General features: G+C 42.4%; 1 protein-coding gene across 2 annotated transcripts in view; it reads right to left on the bottom strand.

Moving 5' to 3' along the window:
* Positions 1–18,803, bottom strand: part of CPNE3 (copine 3) — a 460,542-nt gene that overhangs the window by 84,401 nt on the left and 357,338 nt on the right. For both annotated transcript variants that reach the window (XM_086965964.1, XM_086965965.1), the window contains exons 9-12: positions 14,574–14,660; positions 8,132–8,191; positions 3,793–3,926; positions 547–601 (exon numbers count right to left, since the gene is read on the bottom strand). In XM_086965964.1, the coding sequence (XP_086822090.1) occupies positions 547–601; positions 3,793–3,926; positions 8,132–8,191; positions 14,574–14,660 (336 nt within the window). The remainder of the gene's footprint in view (positions 1–546; positions 602–3,792; positions 3,927–8,131; positions 8,192–14,573; positions 14,661–18,803) is intronic.

Below are 18,803 nucleotides of genomic sequence, written 5' to 3'. Positions count from 1 at the left end.
TCAGAATCTTTTGAATTGTGGGACAAACAATTGTATTCAAGGTGGCAATAATTTTAGCTGGTATCAAGTCAAGAGGGGATCCTGTTTTCATATTAATAATTAGTGTTTGGGTTTCACTATGGCTAATCTCAGGGAGGGTGAGAAGAACACCTCTAGATGTAGCAGGGGAATGATTTATACTGGAATACTCCGAGTCACTGGGGTATTGGGCAGTGATAATTTTTTTATAAATTATCTCAATTTTGTCCTCAAAAAATTGGGAGATGTTATTACACAAGAGTTGAGAGAATTCGTCTGGACTTTCACATACAGTTGGTTTAGTGAAAGTGTCTAAGATTTTATACAACTCTCTGGAGGAATTACCAGCCCCCTCTAACATTGAAACTGTGATAGGTATGAACATTGGTGTGGGTATATGTGAGATACATTCGAAGGGGGTATGAGTAGTTTGAGGAAGTAGAAATTAATCCGAGGTGGCATGAGTCTTCAAGAACCATTTTATGAGAGAATTTGATGTCAAAATGAGCAGCGTAGGAGATTCTTTACCTGCCATGAAGGTGGTACTTGAGCACCAAATCCAAACGCTGGGAACATCTTGTCCCTGAAATAAATGAAACAATAATTTAATTATATAGAACAGCGTTTCCCAAACTGTGGGCCATCAGCCAATTTCTGATAGGCCGTGAAAGAGCAATAAATAAAGATGACTTTACCGTTGGTATTTATCAGTTTGTATTTATCTCGTCGCATTTACTGTGCTTCAGACAGAGGTCAAATGTCAGACTATGTCGCCTGATAATTTGCAGCTTAACATGGGGATTGGTGTTTACTTTTCTTTCCCTGACTGCAAAACGAGAGGAGCTTTTAAAATGAACTATATGACAAACATGCTGGGGTATAGAAAGTCTCTCCTGGGCTTAAAATAAAATAAATAGGACCTTATATAATGTAATCTGGTGCTCATGTAGAGCGCTCCAATGCCCTTAGACCAGTAATACTAAAAGTACAGCTCAGCAAAGCCGCATACGGCCCTCCTAACCTTTATGTGCAGCCCTCTGGTCAACAGCAGAATTGGGCTGCTGTTTACTCGACATATCACTAACATTACAAATATGTTAAATAAATAGGGAAGCATTTATTAAAAGGTTACAGAGTGGGAGTAACTAGGGTGTCCACTGCTTAACTTTAGGAACACCTAAATGTATAAAGACATCTTGCTGCAGGCTCTTCAAAATCCATTTAATTAACATGCAGGATCGTTTCACCTTAGTATCAGATTATATCAGTGTACTGAAGTATTTTTATTTAAAAGTGATAGTTTTCAAACATAAATTTAGAAACATTCATGCTCCCCCCTCCCCATGCTGGAAACAATACCAATAGTAAACTAAGAGGCAAGTCAGTTGTTATGTGCACCCTTTGGATGACCATGAATATTATAGTTAAATAAAACACAGGAGAAGGTTTTGTTCGATACATGTCCTGATGTCATGCATTTCAAGGCCCTCTTATATGTGATAATGCAGGGGAAGTAAAATTAAAAAAAATGTCTATAATCACATAGTTTGGTCAAGTGGGGAAGCCAGAATTGATCCCAGGTTTTCTGGTTCCACATTGTGCGATTCAGACTGTAGTTAAGTTGTACATGTGTCATGTCGCCTACACCAAACTTAACCCCCCAGCCCCCTGCTGGCGTCAATGTGGCCCTCTGTCACACCACCAACCAAACGTTTTGACCCCTGGGAAAGTATTTGTGAGTACCCATACCTTCAACAGTGTTTGTGCTATAGAAACCTGAAATATTTATTTATGGAGTCCAAAATATACCATAGGGCTTTGTTTTAAAACGAAAATGGACAGGCGACTTTATCCCCATACTCTTCTGCTGAAAGGCTTTTTTCGAATCTGCTAAAATTACTCGTATTAACAATAATATTTTTCAGAGGCCTTGCGAGTTTAGTGAACAGATGCCACAGGCCAGCAACACACTAAAACGTGTTCTAGCTCCAGTGCACCATCCGCTACCTTTATGAGCAGATCAACATCTTGGCCACAGTCATATGAAGACATATCGAAAGGCGTGGTCAACGTCATGACATTTACTACCTACTGTTACAGAGGAACACACAAAAAGTAGAGTACTTTATGTTGGTAATTCACAGCATTTTGAACAACAACTTTATTACATTTTAAAAATCGCCCCTGCCTCATGTCCGTTTAGCTAGGCGGGTCGAGAAAGTTTGCCATTCTAAAAATGGGGTTGTGGTTCTAATACGTTTGAGAAGCACAGATATAGAATGACGCCCAACTCTCCCGAGCAGAATGATGGATGAAGCAAGCCAGAGGAATGGGGAATTTGAAAATAATAATAGCTTAAACTGTTTCCTACTTTGTAAAGAGAGATGACAGAAGATCAGGTAGAAGCAACAACCTGATAGCAGAAGACGGGCATATTGACTAGCACCCTGATATACAATGGTAGCACACTGACGGTAAAGCACGTCAGGCTAATTCAACCCCAAGTCCTTCAGAGGTAGATAAAATGAACACCATTAAGAATGGTAATTTTAACACATTTTCTGAGCTATAGAAAGGCGAAATTGCAGGGATATTAATTCCTTAAAAAACTGTATCAATAATACTATTCTTTTGACATGAGGGCAGAGCTTTATCACTTATCTATCACCTTTCTTCCCAATTTCTCTATCCAATTTATTTTCAAACTTATGCGGTGCTTTGTCTCTTTTTATCGATTATCTTAACCTTAGCTTTCTTTTCGTCTTACTGGGATACAGACCTTAAGACCGTTTTCATCTGCCAATCAACTTAAACAATTCTCGTTGATATTTCTGTTACTACTACTCGCTACGCGAGTTTTGAGCCTACAAAGCGGGCAGCATTGTCTTTGGTTTCCAGAGCTGGGTCCACATCTTAGACAAAAGTAGTCAGCCAGTGGGACACAGTTCAGAGAGAGGTGATGAAAGCAAGACACTGAAAACAGAGTATTAGAAAGACTATAAGAAGACCCAATGAATAGGACCCAAACTTCACTTTCAGCAATGCAATTCTCCTATTGGTTGATGTAAGAACTTTATCTCTCGGAAGCTAAGCTCAAGCAAAACTAAAAATAATAGTTTTTTACGAGACTCTTCCGGTTTGGATTGCACCTCCATCCACTCCCATCCCCATCGTTTTGAAACCAGATCCCATCTTAGGCTGAGGTTTGATCCCAAGCTTATGTTAACTCCATAGCCTTATGGATGTGTCTGACAGCCAGCGTTTACCCTCTTTGAGTCATGTTGAGATCATGGATTTACTCCATCCTACATTAAAACAATTTAATGTAACAACTATTTGTTCTCATCACAGCTATTGGAATGCCTTTTATTAGGGCCTTACTAATGTCTACACTACTTACAATTAGAGCTGAATATGGCTCTTAAACATATCTGGTTCGCAGATACTCTGACCCTAACTCTACCTTCGACACTTCACTATATTAACCACAGCGACCACCATAGAATTTATCTGGCTTTTTTTGCAAAGCCTTCACATTGCCAATATTGTGGTCCTTTTAGCAGTGAGAATTTTTCGACCAAATAATAGCACCACTTTGTTTTCCTACTTAGCATCTTGCATCTGTAATTTTAAGTCACTTTCTTGCAGACCTAACCAGGGCCAATTTTTTTTAATGTAAAAACGTACACATCCGAATCCTTTAATGTGACTTGTTAGCAGAGCCCTTTATAAATGCATCATTTCAAATCAAATGAGGAAGAGAAGTAGACATACGTATCGTAATCTTGAATGACCATCCCGACAGACCAGATCGCTGTTAGGTACTGATTCACTCCATTGGGACTAATGTAATGCAGAGAATCTGGTGATCGTGGGTCTCCATTTGAGCCAGTAAAGTCTACCCCAACCTGTTAGAAGGAACAAAGAATTCACCAACAAAGAACAGAAGATGCGCACTGATTATTTGTTAATGGCAAGATTCGAAAATGGACTAGTAAACAGCAAAATATTTAAAAAAAATAAAGATGATCTAAATGCGCCTGGTAAACCTTGATTAATCCAAGGGGTAGCACATGCCCACACTTCAGGTGAACATTTGTTTGCCACAATGCTAGGAGGGACCTTTCACAGAATTGCAGCAGACACAGTCATTCGTATTCATCAAAAGAGCGCATTTGCTTATGGCAAATGAGTATTTTAGTTAGCAATAAAAGGGGCCGATGTAAATGGTAGAGCCACGTTGCTGTAGTGCACACCTACTACAATATGTAATGTTCAACTCATTATTTACAGGTCCATCAATCGTTCACATGTAAATAGAATATATACTGTACCTTTCACTGGATCCCAAATCTGGTTTGTTTCCTATTCTGTGATCTCTAATTTTCTCTAAGTGAAGCAAAAATGGAGCAAAGGCATTCATGTGTTTCCTGAGATGGAGGGTCAAATAGCACATTCGCATTTAGATATATAGCCCATGCAGCACTCTTCTCTGGAATCCAAATCAGGTTTATTTTGCCCACCTGACTTTATGTGTTACTTTCAATCTCCAATAGCCTCGAAGGATGGAGATGTTAGATTAGAGGCATGAATGTGTTTCTCCAACTAGGCTAGCGAACAGAGGCAGAGCACAACATACTGGGCCAGGGGCCTGCTAATTAATCACTCAACAGCACTTAAGCCATTCATACCAGGGTAGCAGACAGAAACAGCTAGGGTTAAGTTGGCACAACTGCAATCAGCCCGGACGGCTGTAAAACTGGTTCACCAGCTTGGTCTAGTCTAATGTGACTTCATGCTACATTCTTCACCTACTCTGACTCGAGGTCAAATACATTTAAAAAACATAACTCACAGGAGTCATCAGTAGGCCGGCTGCAAGGAGACCCTGATGGGATCCAGAGGAACACTAGAATCCTCTTCTCAGCAAGGCTATTAGACATTTACTGCTCTGTCACACTTTGAAAAACCAACATAATTTTCCTCTTAAAGAGGCAGAGAAGGTGTATGTAAAGAAACAATAAAGGATGCCAAGATGTGTGTTACAGGTACGTAACATATGCTTCTGCAGTGCGGGTCTTCCTCAGAAACTGTCTCGTAATATTTTTTGAGACAACCGAGGGAACGCCAGCATCTAGGCACACAACAGAATACAGGCTTTCCCTTGAGGCAGAATCCAACTTAAGCTGGCTTGCATCACTCAAGGCTTTATACTCCAATACCCATGCATTTCTCACCCAGAAACTCGTGATATCCAAAGGAGCCGGAATCTCCCGGTCAGCCAAAGACTTTTTGCTCCAACCAGCAAGCTTGTGAAAAAAAAAACCATACAATTGGGCCTTCTCTGGGGCCGCACCAAGAATTTGAAATTCACTCCCGCCTGCCATTAGAAGAATCCCATCTGTGGCGCACTTCAAAAAGGAGGCCAAAACCTTCCTAATGGGCAAATTCCTTTCCTAACTCGTTTGCATTACAGTCACCTCAGCGACTTTGTTCTACCTCCTATTACGGCTTCACCATGGTTTTTCCGGATGATATCCACCCGGCACCGCCTGTTTAGTGTAAAATGTACCTACCTGTTATCCTCCCAAATGTATACACCCTGGGATCCGAGCAAAACCGGGTTCTTGTAAAAATTATCCATCTATTTTATCCCTAATGTATCCGCCCCGCCTAAGTTCTTTTGTATACCACTTGTGAATCCTGTAAAGCGCTCTGATACCCTTGCGGGTCTAGTTCACGCTTTATAAAACACATAATAAATAAATATATAGATAAATATATAGATAAATAAATAGGCAGTCATTACATGGAAATATCACTGCTTTGCAAGGTTCAGAGGGAGGAGTAATGGCTGTACCGCTCAGCATAAATGGTGAACTTCAGTTCTTTTGGGTTTACATTGTAATCAAAATGTTCATTTGAATTGATGCTTTGCTTTAGTCTTTTCATACAAGTAAACAATAACATAACTTTCCTTTGACAGGATTGTCAATATTCTTTTTTTTATGTTATACTGGCAAAAGTAGGAACCCGCTGCACAAACAATCTGCTTCTTTAAAGTGGGCATTGGGTGTAGTGTGGTGCCAGTCCAATCTCAATGGCTGCTTAAAGGCCTTTGATCAGGCCCTGCGGCTAGTCTCGTCTTTTGGTCAAGTACAGCAGAGAGTGGAAAAAGGATGTGGTATTTGCCCAAGCCCTGTACCCAATACCCCTCACTCCAGGGGAGAAGGAAGTCGATGAAACGGAGAGCGTGATCAGAGTGTAAGGGAGAACAGGCAAGGAGACATGAAGAAGGGGAGAAGATGAAGGGAAAGATGCCATGAGGGAGTAAAGACATAAAAGAAAAGAAACTGAAAGTAAAAGGATCACGGAAAGAGAAGTCAAACACCAGAAGAGGCTCGAACAAGGAGGGGCAGGAGCAAGATGGGCCTGGAGTTCAAGCGACATAAAAACAGGTGGCCAAGGGAAACGTGAGCAAAAATGGAGACTTGCAAAGATATGGACTAGACAAGGAAGTGGGAGGGTAAATGACAAGGGCCAAGGAAGAGAAGCAAAGGCAAGATACTTCAGTAGATGTCATAACATCCTCATTTCAAAATAAATTATTCTTAAACCAAAATTCAGCGATGGTTAGGTAAATCCAAGGGACAATGTTTATTTCTGACAGCGCTAAAGACGTACTATTGTTCTTGTTCTCTACGTACTTCAAAATTCACTTTAAAAACTGGTTGTTGTTTGAAGCAAGTCCAAGCCATCATGGCCTTTAGTAACAGACACTAGAAGTGGGCACTCAGGAAGAATCCAAAGAGGAAGGAAGTAATCCGTTTAAAACAGGTGCCTGGGTTTGCGTTTTGATGTTGTGTGCTCTTTAACATCCAAGTCTGCTGTACCAGAAAAATGATTGATTAAGTAAGTAGTAGGTGAATGTCTATGCCTTCCTCAACCCTGCTAGAATTCGGAATAACCAAACATTGCGGTTTCAGTTTTCTATTTGCGAATTTTTGTGAAAGCCACAATTCTGCAACTTCAAGTCTTCAAATGAGACAGGGCCTCTTTTCTTTTATGAGAGCACATGCGCTCTGTGACAACGGCCAGCATCCTGAAATGGGTTAAATTCAATATATGGGAAATTGAAGAGACCACTAGAGGCAAAGTCTAGAGTGTTCTCCAACTCACTGCTCTGGTGGTCACTTGATATTTGATTGTTTTTAAAAGGAAGTAAGGATGGACAGCCACCTTAAAATGTTATTTTGCATCCTGCCAAACGGCCTCAAGTTTTTAAGAGGGTGAACTGACCCTTTGCTCAAAGAATTCGACTTTAGAAATCAAAAATTTCTGTATGGCCTCACTAGAAAATATGTTTATCAACTGAAAGATCACATGACAGGTAACAGTACTTTGCTAATTAATCCGAATTTAAATGGAGAGCATTCCCATACGCATGCGCCACATCGCTTTGACTGCGTTAGGCTTTGCATTACATTCATCGACCATAAAAGACTACTTCAAAGAAAGTCCACGTGGGTTGGGCTGCATTCTGGTGACCGAGGCATGCTCAAATGTATTACATCCACAGGTGCTACATGGTTTTTCAAAAATAGGAGGCAGTCACAAAATGTCAAATATGCAACTGTGCACATGTATTTTTGAAAGTTACATTTCATTTTGAAAATGCCTCGAATTTGGTAAAACTATGTTGATTGGCTTGTGCATCAAGTGTTTTGTTTGACGAAGGTCGTGCTCCGTGCATCACCAGAGCTGACAACTCTGAAATCACGCGCCCTTTGCTTGCGGCGGAAAACGACAGTACATTCCAACGACAGTTTTAAAAGCGGCAGTGTTCCAAGTGGTCACGAATCCCTAAAATACCCATCGGTCTTATGATCACTAACTGTGACCTATGTGCCAGAAACCTTTAGCTAGGCGGTTAGAAGTTTCTTTAAAACATGCGGCTACCTGGTCGACAGTGCAGGGAACCAAATCATCTTTCAAGCAGCTGCGTCTACGGCTGTAAAAAACAAATACTGTGGGAAAATGTACAATCTATATGTGCATGATTTCTCTAAGAAAACAAAGCTCCTTGCAAGTATTTTGTATATGCTTTACTTACTATAAAATTCATCTGGCATCCTCCCATTATGTAGTCAAGGAATGTGTATTCTATTGTAATCTAAAAGGAAACAAACTATGGTGAGCTTGGCACTCAGCAGCATGAACTGTAAAACCAACATAAGATAAAAAACATGTTTGTTATCAGCATCTGATAATCCTTTCAAAAACGTCCAAAGCAGGAAAAAACAAAACATCTTTCTGTTCTGCAGCATTCAACAGTTGCAACAATACAGAGAGCTTTCAAATGTTCACAAAATATTTATGCAAGTTTATTGAAATATTCACCAGGAATGACATTTGCCCGGAAGAGAAAAGTATTTAACATACTACAGTGACATGGACTTACTACAGTAACGGCTCACAAATCATTTTTAAGAAGAATTCGAAAGTCTACTCAGACTAGTTTTTCTACTTCAACTGAGGAGCATATCAGTCTTTTTGGTAGTTCACAAAATCCACAATAAGTTGCAAAGTCATATCGGAGAGTGTTTCAAGGAAGTATTTACCCCACCTTTTCAGGAGTATGTTTGTGTGCAAAAGGGAAAAATATACTGGGAATATTTAGGAATACCTGCATCATTAAGAATTTCAGAGGGCTTACCAGCTACCCAAAAGTCACCATACTACCCCACTCCTCGGAACAAACATTTCCAACAAAACCCTAAACTTACTATTGTGGAAAGAATAGAACACTGACAGATTTTCTATGACATTAATTTATTAAGTAGGCGTAAATGCATCCAGATGTGGAGAGTCTGTTAATCAAGATGTGGGAATTATGCTAAAGTTGCCTTTTATAGGGCATCAAAGATGAAATCTCTTGAAGGGGAACATTCCACCCTGCAGTCACTCCACCCGCAGGTGTTCCCACTACAATCAGTACAGAAAATGCACCAAACCACTTACTAAGTGTAGGACCAACGCTTGACGTTTTCCATGACTCAATGTGCTTTCCTAAGAGTCTCGCCCTTTAGTTGTAAGAATATATTTGGTATTTGTATTGCGCAAACCTAGCCGAAAGGCAGCTGTATAGGGTCTAAAGCAAGAGAGTAGTTAATGAATTAAAAGAGATGTGGCTGGTTCTGGGAGCAGAAAAGTGTACAGTTATTGCTTTGTAATGTACTGCTCTTTAAAGAGAGGAGTCTTCCACTCATTACTAAATTAAAGCAGCTCGGGGGCAATCCTGCTGGATGTTATGATGTTGTTCTGGATCCTTGGTGCACAGAAGAAAAGGCCTGCTGCCTTGTTTTTATTATTTTTTACACTTCAGTCTCCTGCTTGATGAGGTCCTGCTTGATGAGGTCCTGCCTGAGGGTGTGCCTAGAACCACCAGAGATGGCGAGCTTGCCTTCTAGATATGCCTGGATGCCCGTTTTTTTGGCTTTGTAAAAGATACAGCTGGCTTTGAAGTTGGTGCGGATTGGCAAGTGGAGGCAATGGAGTTCCATCAGGTTGGGGGTGATGTGATCATATTTCTGCAGTACTTGGTGGAGAAGGACTACGACAGGTAGGATGCCCTTTAATGGGTACCAGTGTGGCGTCTGGGAGGACCTGGAGAAGGGTGTTTCTACCATCCAGCTGTGAGAATATGAGGGCTTGAACAGCGGTTCTGAAGCCAGTTTCTGGTTTCACCTTCTTCAATAAAAACAGATGGTTCTAAACCTTCTTAATTTTCTTGGCAATGTGTTCCTTGAGGGTAAAGTTGGTGTCCAAGTGAATCCAAGTGATCTGTCACTTGGTAAAAGTTGTGATTCAAAGCCATAAAGGTTCATGTCCCTGGCCCAAGAATATACTTTTTATTGTTTGTTGCTCTAGGCAAACAACTGGAATTCTGTCTTCTTGGGTATGAGTTTCAGGTCGGCACTGGACATTCAGGTTTGGTTGCGTTACAGGCAGTGTTTGAAGCAAAGCGGAGGAAACTTTAAAATAGAGTTGTGTGTTGTCAGCATTTTGGTGAATTTTGATGCTATTTTCTGTGAGTAGGGCACCCAGGTGAAGGTGCTCCATGCAGAGATTGAAGAGGACGGGACGGTATGTAATCATGGAGGCCCTGCAGGTGTCTATATGAACAGTCTTTTATAGAGGGAGGAGGACAGCCAGCAACAGGACACTGCCAGTGAAACCCATTAAAGACTAAAGGCATGTAGGAGGGTGGCATGGTCAACGAAAGTGCTGAAGCCAGCCTGTAATATCAGAAGGAAAGGGTCATCTTCATCTATAGTTCAGGAGGGCATCATCCATGACGAGTAAGGCAGAAGTTCCCATGCTGCAGCATGATATGTAGGGCTTGATTGTTTAAATGAGCATCCAGGTTCTGTTGGTGGCTTCATCAATGGTGTTGGTATAGTACTTGCTTTGGCTGACATGGTGAGCTGTCTGTGTCGCATGGAAGGAGATCAATTTCATTAGGTCATCAGGAGTTTTGTTTTTCCTCCATACTTCTTTCTGGTCAGCGGATGGAGCATTTATTGTCAGCAAGGCATTGAAAACACCAAGGTGCTGAAGGTTTTGGCTTGTACTTGAGTGTTTTAGTTGAAGCCCAGATGTTCACATAGTTCTTGAAAATAGTGTTGAAGCCATTTAGAAGGGTGTTAGCATTGAGAGATGAGTTCAAGCATTAGGATGTCAATGCAGAAGCAGTCGAAGGATCTGAAGGTTTGGATATCTCATTTGGGCTGTTGGTAAGATGCTAAGAAGGGAGATAGGGATGGTGAGATGGTCATTGTAGTCTAGGGTATGGAAGGTTTGCAATGGACTGTTGGTGATGACGAGAAGACAAAGTCAAGGAGGTGTCCTTTTGATCCGTAGTTCCATTACAACAAAATAATTCAATTTTGTTTTACAATGACTACAACTGTGAGGTGTCCTCCCATATCCAAGAGTTAATATCAACCTGCACTTACCTCAACTCCACATTATCGACCAACAGCATATCCTCAAATTACATTAGTGTGGAGTTGTCAACAGTAAAAGAATCCTTCCCTACATTTACTTGTCTTATTATTTTTTGGTAGTAGGCAATGTGTAGTCAATACATGTGCAGGTCAAAACTGATTTTGATATCGAGACAAACAACCAAGAGGGTGCTCTATCACAATATTAAGCACTAAATATTATCCTGGCTAATTTCTGTATCCAGGATATGGACTACTACAACATTATGAAGTTAAGTATATTTAGGTAAATATAGATTTACTATTCTTAACTCCACGTGTACATACCTTGAAGATATCTATTCAACACTGGACTCTGATTTTGACTCTGCATGTGCTGGAAATATTCTGACAATAGGACAAACACCATTTGCAAATAAGTTAAGAATAACGTGTTTAAAGATTTTCGATTTACTTAGGACCTTTGCCGATTTACCCTCATTAGCGTAATGTTATTCGCAGTTCAGGATATAAAACAACAAGCATTATATATATATATATATATATATATATATATATATATATATATATATATATATATATATATAATTTTTTTTCCACTGAGAAAAACAAAGGTTACAAGGATGTTATAGCTCAGAAATAGAATTAAAACTACTTTATAAATTCACAAAAAAAACAAATGTTACAGGGACGTTAGTTAGGTTCAGATTTTACACACATAAAACTATAGAAATTCAGCACTTCGTTATCTCATGAAACGGAGACTCGTGCCCTAAAATAATTATAACTCATACCCCTGCCATGTACAGTTTTCCCATCAATAATTTTATTGCCAATGTTGCAGTGATATTATCGATGTCGTCATAGAAGATGTCATGACTGATGTAATAAGTGGGGTAATTAGCAGTGCATGGCGAGGACGTAAGTCATAGTTACCTTAGGGCATGAGTTATAGTTTCTTGAGAACTATAACTTCTGAATTTCTATGATTTTAAGTGTGTAAAATCTGAACTTAACTATATAGTCCCTGTAACCATTGATTTTTTTCAGTGAATTTCTAGGATTTTTTAACATAAAGTAATATTTAATTACCATATGTTAATCCAGCTGCCCCCGCGCATGGCCATTTGCCATGCGCAGTATTGTATTGGCCACAAGGCCTGACCTGTGACCAGACCCTGTGGCTAACCCCCCAAAGGCAGGCAATTTGCAGGCCCCCTCAACGGGCCGCTTTTGGCCCCAGGGATTCTACCCCCAGGGCCCAGCACCACATTTAATTGGGAAGGGAGCACTTGGCCTCCCTTTCTGTGCATATTTCAGCCCCGGGGACCCCATCTCCACATTTTGTGGAGGAGGGGGAACACGTGTACCCCACTCTGGGCTGATTATGACCCCAGGGACACATCCCAGAGGCCGACCACTATATTTACAAAAAGGGGGGGGGGGGGCACACAGCCCCCCTTGGCTGATTTTGGCCACAGAGACCCCCATCTACCAGGGCCTGGCCATATTCCAAAAGGGGAGAGGGGGAACGCAGCCCCCTCCCCAGGCCAACAAAAGGTTGGTGCACTGGTGCCCACCCACCCCACTCTGGTTGTGGGCTCCAGAGGGAGCCCCCACAATCCCAGCCAGCTACCCACCTCCAGCGGGAGCTGGCACTGCTCCCACCCACAGAAAGCAGCTAAAGATGCTGCTCCCTATGGCAGTGTGGGGAAGGGAAATCGATGAAGAATCTGCTCCCAACGGGTTGGCGAATTGTTCATGTTCCCATCTGCTGAGAGCGGACTTAGTGTTTGCTCCAGCTTGGCAGGAGTTTTGAAATTGCTCCTGCCAAATACAGGTTTCCCTGCTCACGCCACTGCGGGTTGGGAAACGGCTATGTCCCAGGGGGAGACAACTGGGACACAATATATGAGCTGGCCCTGAGTGATGAGGTCCCGGGCTGATATTGTCCTAGGGTGGGGGCCCACATGGCCTTCCTCCTCATTACGTATACGGCCGGAACTCAGAGGCCAAAATTGGCCCAGGGAATGGGGCTGTGTACCCTCCTCCCACTTTTAGAATCAGGCCAGGCGTGGGTGACAGTGTTTTGTTTTAACATATTGCCACAGATCCTAAGCAAAGTGGCTGCAAAATAAAACATTTTTTTTTTTTTTTTTTTTTTTAAAGGTTTTGGCTCCAGGCGGTGTCCCTCTGGAACCCCACCACCAGGTCTATCAAGTCAGGGTTTTCCTACACTGACTCCTTGTGTTTTTTTGCTGTTTTTCTTGAGACTCAGCCAAGCCCCGAGATGGCTGCCAACACTTCCTGGTTCAAGCGATGGTAGACAATCGCAGCATTGCTGTTGGTGAGTAGCTCCGCAGATCCACAGTGGTAGATCCGAGTCCCTAGATATTCAAACATCTTTTTTTCTTTAATCACTCCAAAACTATTGAACAGATTTTCAGCAAATTACAAAAAGCATTCTTTCTGGACCAAGATCTAGCTTTCTGCCAAATTTGGTTAAATTTCGTTTGGTGGTTCAGGTGGTATGGGAAATTGCATTGGGAACACATGTTCCTTTTTCTTAGCCCCCACTTGATGAGTCACCCCGAAACTTTCAAAATAGCAGCTGAAGCTACTGCCTTACTAGTTTTGAATTAATTTTTGAAGATTCCCCCAACTGCGACAAAGTTATTAGCAAAACAAGAAATGCTTTTCCTATGGAAACTAGGTCCTAACTAAAACTGCTTACTAGCGACCGCCAGTAGGCAAGATATATATCTCCTTAAACTGTCACTGAAATGTATACTTAACCTCTTTTTTAATGAGAACTTTATTTAACGCGAGCAGGGAACAATGCGCACTTGGACTATTACAGAAGAGGTCTGTCTTCCTAGAGGCTTGGTACACTGCCTCTGCTCGTCTATTATAACGAGTCTTGAAGCTCTCCTGATGCTAGGAGTGATTATCTTTTGCACTTTGGCAAGATAATTTTGCATTTCATGGATATTTATGGAATGGAGTAATATCCCTGACCCCTTTAAAATATAAGAAAAGGGTGTTCAAATGATTACGTTCTCTTTATTTGGACACTGATTTGAGACTTCAGAACGTCGTCTAACGACTAAACACGTGTCGGCTGTTTGTATGCTTTATCGACATGTCAACATATCAAGAACTGATCCACTTATGATCAAGACTGTTACACAGTTTCTTCTTTGACTGCAAATTTTGGAAATTCAATTTTTTATTGGCAAGATAGTCAGTTGGAACGATTTGTTGTGCTGTGCTCTGTTGGTCAAATATTCTTTTTTGATGAGATTTGGATAGCTTGTGTAATTAAATATTTAAATCTGTATATTCTTATAAGCAAACCAAAATACATATAAAAAAAAAAGAATACTTTTCAGTATTAATGTAGATGCTCAGGCCCTGCAGCTAAACATCATGAAACCTATGCCTCCGATTCCGTAGCACGGATACTGCACACATCAAAATATCCAAGTGCTATTCAAAGTTAAATTTCTTTAATGTGTGTGCAATTAGAACCATATTCACACTTACTTCACACTGTTTCACACTCACTACTCCAGAATTCTTGTAGCCTTTTTTCTTCTGTTTCTTTTTCGGATTTATGCAATCGAATTCAACCTACAAAAAGGAATAAATGTCACAGATTACCAATGACAAGCAGATGTCAGTGGGCCAAACAATTTTACAACACAGGTAGAATGTGCACTTTACGACGTGCCTTTGCTTTTACTGCAAATTCAAAACACTTGGAGTGAGTAGTTTTGAACCTTTTTTAATACATGTCTTGATAGTTATGCACACATAAAAGAAAAATACTTACCAGCTCCACTGTAGGCAGGTGTCGCAGCACACCCTATAGGCACTCGGCCTATGGGGTGGGACCCCGATGATGAAGCATGTCACCAACCAGGTTGGTGAGTGAGGGGTCTTCTATAAGGATATGCATTATCCGATAACAGGTTGGGGCAAACTGTGCTGACTAGAGCACACAAGCCTAGATCCAGAGAAACATTTCTCTGCCTCTGAGGGGTTACTCCTCTTTTGTTTTTTCATAATTAGTTCCGGGGACCAGGAGTTCCCACCTCACATAAATCTCCCTTACTTTCTCTTATTGGTATTGAGAAATGATGAGAACGTGCCTTTGCTTTTACTGCAAATTCAAAAATAACAGATGATGGACGGAATGCTGTTAATCAAACATTCACCCCCAGTCACAGATCTGGGTTAAATCCATTGATTATTGCTTACTGCACCATTCCAGTTTAGACCTAGCCATATGCAAATCAGTCTTGACCATGTTCCCCATGGGAATAGTCCAACCCGAACTGCCAGGCCAGGTCTTTTTGCTTTCTCGCCCTAAGTGCGCCGGATATGCCCAGACATGGGTCCCAGGCTCACTGTGCCATTGGAGTCAAGCTAGCCTGGCTGACAAAGGGTGATGCCTTGAAACTGGTCCCATGATGCCAGATTCCCGTCCAGAGAGGACCTGGCTTGGCAGTTTGGACTGCACTGTTCCCATGAGGTACAGGGTCAAGACTGATTTGCATATGGCTGGTGTGGCATGGTGAGCAAAAGAAGGATCGTTTTAATCCAGATCTCTTGACTGGGAGTGAATGTTTGGTTTGCTCTGCTTTCCGTCCATCATCTTTTGCTTTGGTGTTGCTGCAGCACGGCTGTGCAAGTCCAGAGCCCTGCAGAAACAGTGAAGAGCCAGGGAGGGCGAGGAGCACTGCAAACCCCTCTCAGCTGTTTGGCATCTTCAAGATAACGCTTTGAGTCATAAGTTCGAGCGGACAGGAATATAGAGCTGGTTTATTTGTTGTCTCATTAAGCTAGTCACAGGGGAAACATGCAGGTCATTGCACTATCGCCTAATGAGGCCCTTAAATTGTAAAATATCAAGAAAGAAGAAAAACATTCTGGAAAGTTCGCCCTAAATCCCCAACTGCACGATTCCATGGATTGTTTAGTTCATTAATGCCATTCCCTTCTCTGATGTAGTTGCAGTTTAATTAGTCCAATGGATACGCCCCGGATGTGTGCAGGAAACACACTGCTGAGCTGTTGCGGTTTCAAATCTTAATAAACAATATAAAACATTACTTTACAAGTACATATAATCGGCTTAGTTTGTCAGTACAAATTGAAAATATCTTCTGGTCTTAAAATAACCTCCTTTCTAATCTCGCCGCTGACACACGTGCTCCATGAGCTCCCCGAATACACACCGGAAACGTGAGAACTAGTGTTGAAAGAGACATCCCTTGAGTTGAATGACACTACCGAGTGACTCCGGATTGGCATCGGCTGCACTGCCACCTCCTTAAAGTTTATTCAATCATTAGCAGTTTTGTACAGCATAACAGAGCGCTTCAAACCAAAACAAGTTGGCATTGCTAGGTTACATGAGATGAACAGCAATAAATGTTAATATATGCATATGACGGGAAGGATTTTGTTCATGCCGAATTAAGGTTAAAACGGTAAATGGCTGGCAGGTCTCCTTTCAGAGTGCCACGGGTTATTCATGAGAGACCGGGTCTAACAGTGGTTGTGGAGGCTTTGCACTCCATGTGTCCCCGGAGCTCGACCTATTATGGATCCTTAGCAACTGGAACAAGTGCTCCTTTTGCACCAGACTGGATTCTCAGTGGTAGCTGTGGACAAGCAATCAAAGGCTCCAAGGGATGGGGTGAATACTACCGATACAGGTTAGTGAACACGACTCAGAACTCAAAGTGCGCACAACAATTTCAATAAACCAATGTCCAGTCAAATACTTATTTTGAGATTAATCAGAAGTATTTGAGTTTCTAACTCTACTCATTCAAAGTATTATTACTACATAGAGGTAGGGCTCTAGGCTCTCCCTGGCAAATCCCTGTCCCACCTGTTCCTCGTCTTAGGATAGGGATTTATTCCCTAGTCACTGGTGGCCACATCCATGGAACGCTCACTAGTGGGGAACATCCATTACGACGCAGTGCTTACACCGCACTACCATTACAATGGTTTTACAACGCAAGTCGTGGTACGACTTGCGCTGGAGGGCGCTCTAGGCTAAGGAATAGTAGATTTACTATTCCAACACCTTCCCTACTGTACGTAGGCTGGTGTTGGAATAGTAAATCTTACTATTCCTAAGTCCAGCACCCTACAGCGCAAGTCGTGTTAACGACTTGCGTTGTAAAACCAGCGTTGTAATGGTAGTGCGGTGTAGAAATCGCGTTGTATTGACATACAACACTCACTAGTAGGCCCTATTCAAGAGTCCACTCCGACTCTTAGAATGCAGTCAAAATTGCCTATGCTGCCTCAAAACCTTTAGCAGCGAGTCTCCTGGTACTTTAACATGTCTTGTCTGCTCCAGCAGCGAGGAGGTGTTCAGGGACTCTGCGAGTGCCTTGACCTCATGCACTTGCAATGCTCCAGTCCTGCTCGGTCGACTGCATGTGAGACGCACAGCAGCACCCAGCAGTGGCAGGCTCTCCCTGAGCAGCGTGGCGGCTCAAACAGCAATCAAAGGTGCTCCTGGGCTTCAGTCAGTCTGCATAGGTCTTGGCGCTTTGTCAGCAGCAAGTACCTTCATGGTGGCTCCATCTGGTGTATGGGGTCACCAAAACAAGGCGGGTCAGGTTTTATGCTCCCCGCACAGCACAGCACAGCACTCCGTTCAAGGCAGCCCTCTCCTGGCCTACCGGGTTGTTGACCTGATCCTGCTCATGATCTACAACCAATTCTGTGCACAGCCATCTCGTCACACCGCATCAGGAGTCCTCTCGGCAGGGCTCCCCACTGGCCCTTACTCCCTCCAATGCTCTTCTCTTCCTCACAGGGTATACTGGCCTTGGACGCAAGTAGGCACTGCTGCTTCAGGCTCCATAGCAGGTGGACTTGGTTTCCCTGGGTGATGTCCCCTCACCCAGAAGGGAGACTAGCAGGCCTTGGCATCAAGTGCTGGTAACAGGCAGAAGTCTTACAGAGCTTGCCCTCCTCACACAACCTGTTTGGCTGCTCGACAGATGACAAATGTTTGGGGCCGCAACCTCCTCTTATGCTAGGGTTCTTCTGAAAGTACACACTTGTCCTCCCCTTATTCCTATTGAAAGGCCATCGGTCACAGCAGGCGGGGCTCCTAAGCCAATAGTCGTAAAACACAAGCCATGGAAGTGAATATAATTCACTCCCGGATGTGTGCCAGAGTGATAAGTACAACACAAGGATAATCCCGGGCTCCAGCCCTACTCTTTATAATTCCCTTTCAGCCCCATCTCCTTCCTGAGATATGTCTAGGCCCTTTCCTTGTGCTCGCTTACTGAATCAATGAGCACCCTTTGATGTGTATAGGGGGAGTCTCACTCTCCCTTCTCTAGTGTGTCCCACCCTGCTCACAGAAATGCGCAATACATAAATCTGTCTGAGGGATTCCACTATTCCTCATTTTTTCACAAAGCAGGCCTTGGCTTCCCCAAATTGAACCCAGTGTCCTCCACGTAAGGTACCATTACAGACATATTTGTACTTATGGTTTATACACAACACACACTTTGCCCAGTACTGTTACCTCCAAGTTTTGGGTCACCGATGGTACGCATGCAGTCAGCACACACATTCACTCCGCACACTGCTCAGTACTGTAGTCGTCCTAGATTGTGCCATGGTGTGCTACTTGCAAACACATACGCTGCTGGCACGCTTATTCATTGTGGGTGCGCTGCACAACACTTCACCTTCCATGTATTGTACTTTTCAAAAATACAC

The sequence above is a fragment of the Lissotriton vulgaris genome, chromosome 4_1 (assembly GCF_964263255.1).
Source record: "Lissotriton vulgaris chromosome 4_1, aLisVul1.2, whole genome shotgun sequence".
Lineage (NCBI taxonomy): Eukaryota > Metazoa > Chordata > Amphibia > Caudata > Salamandridae > Lissotriton > Lissotriton vulgaris.
Note: the sequence above shows the minus strand (reverse complement) of the source record. Positions and strands in the feature narration are given on the sequence as shown.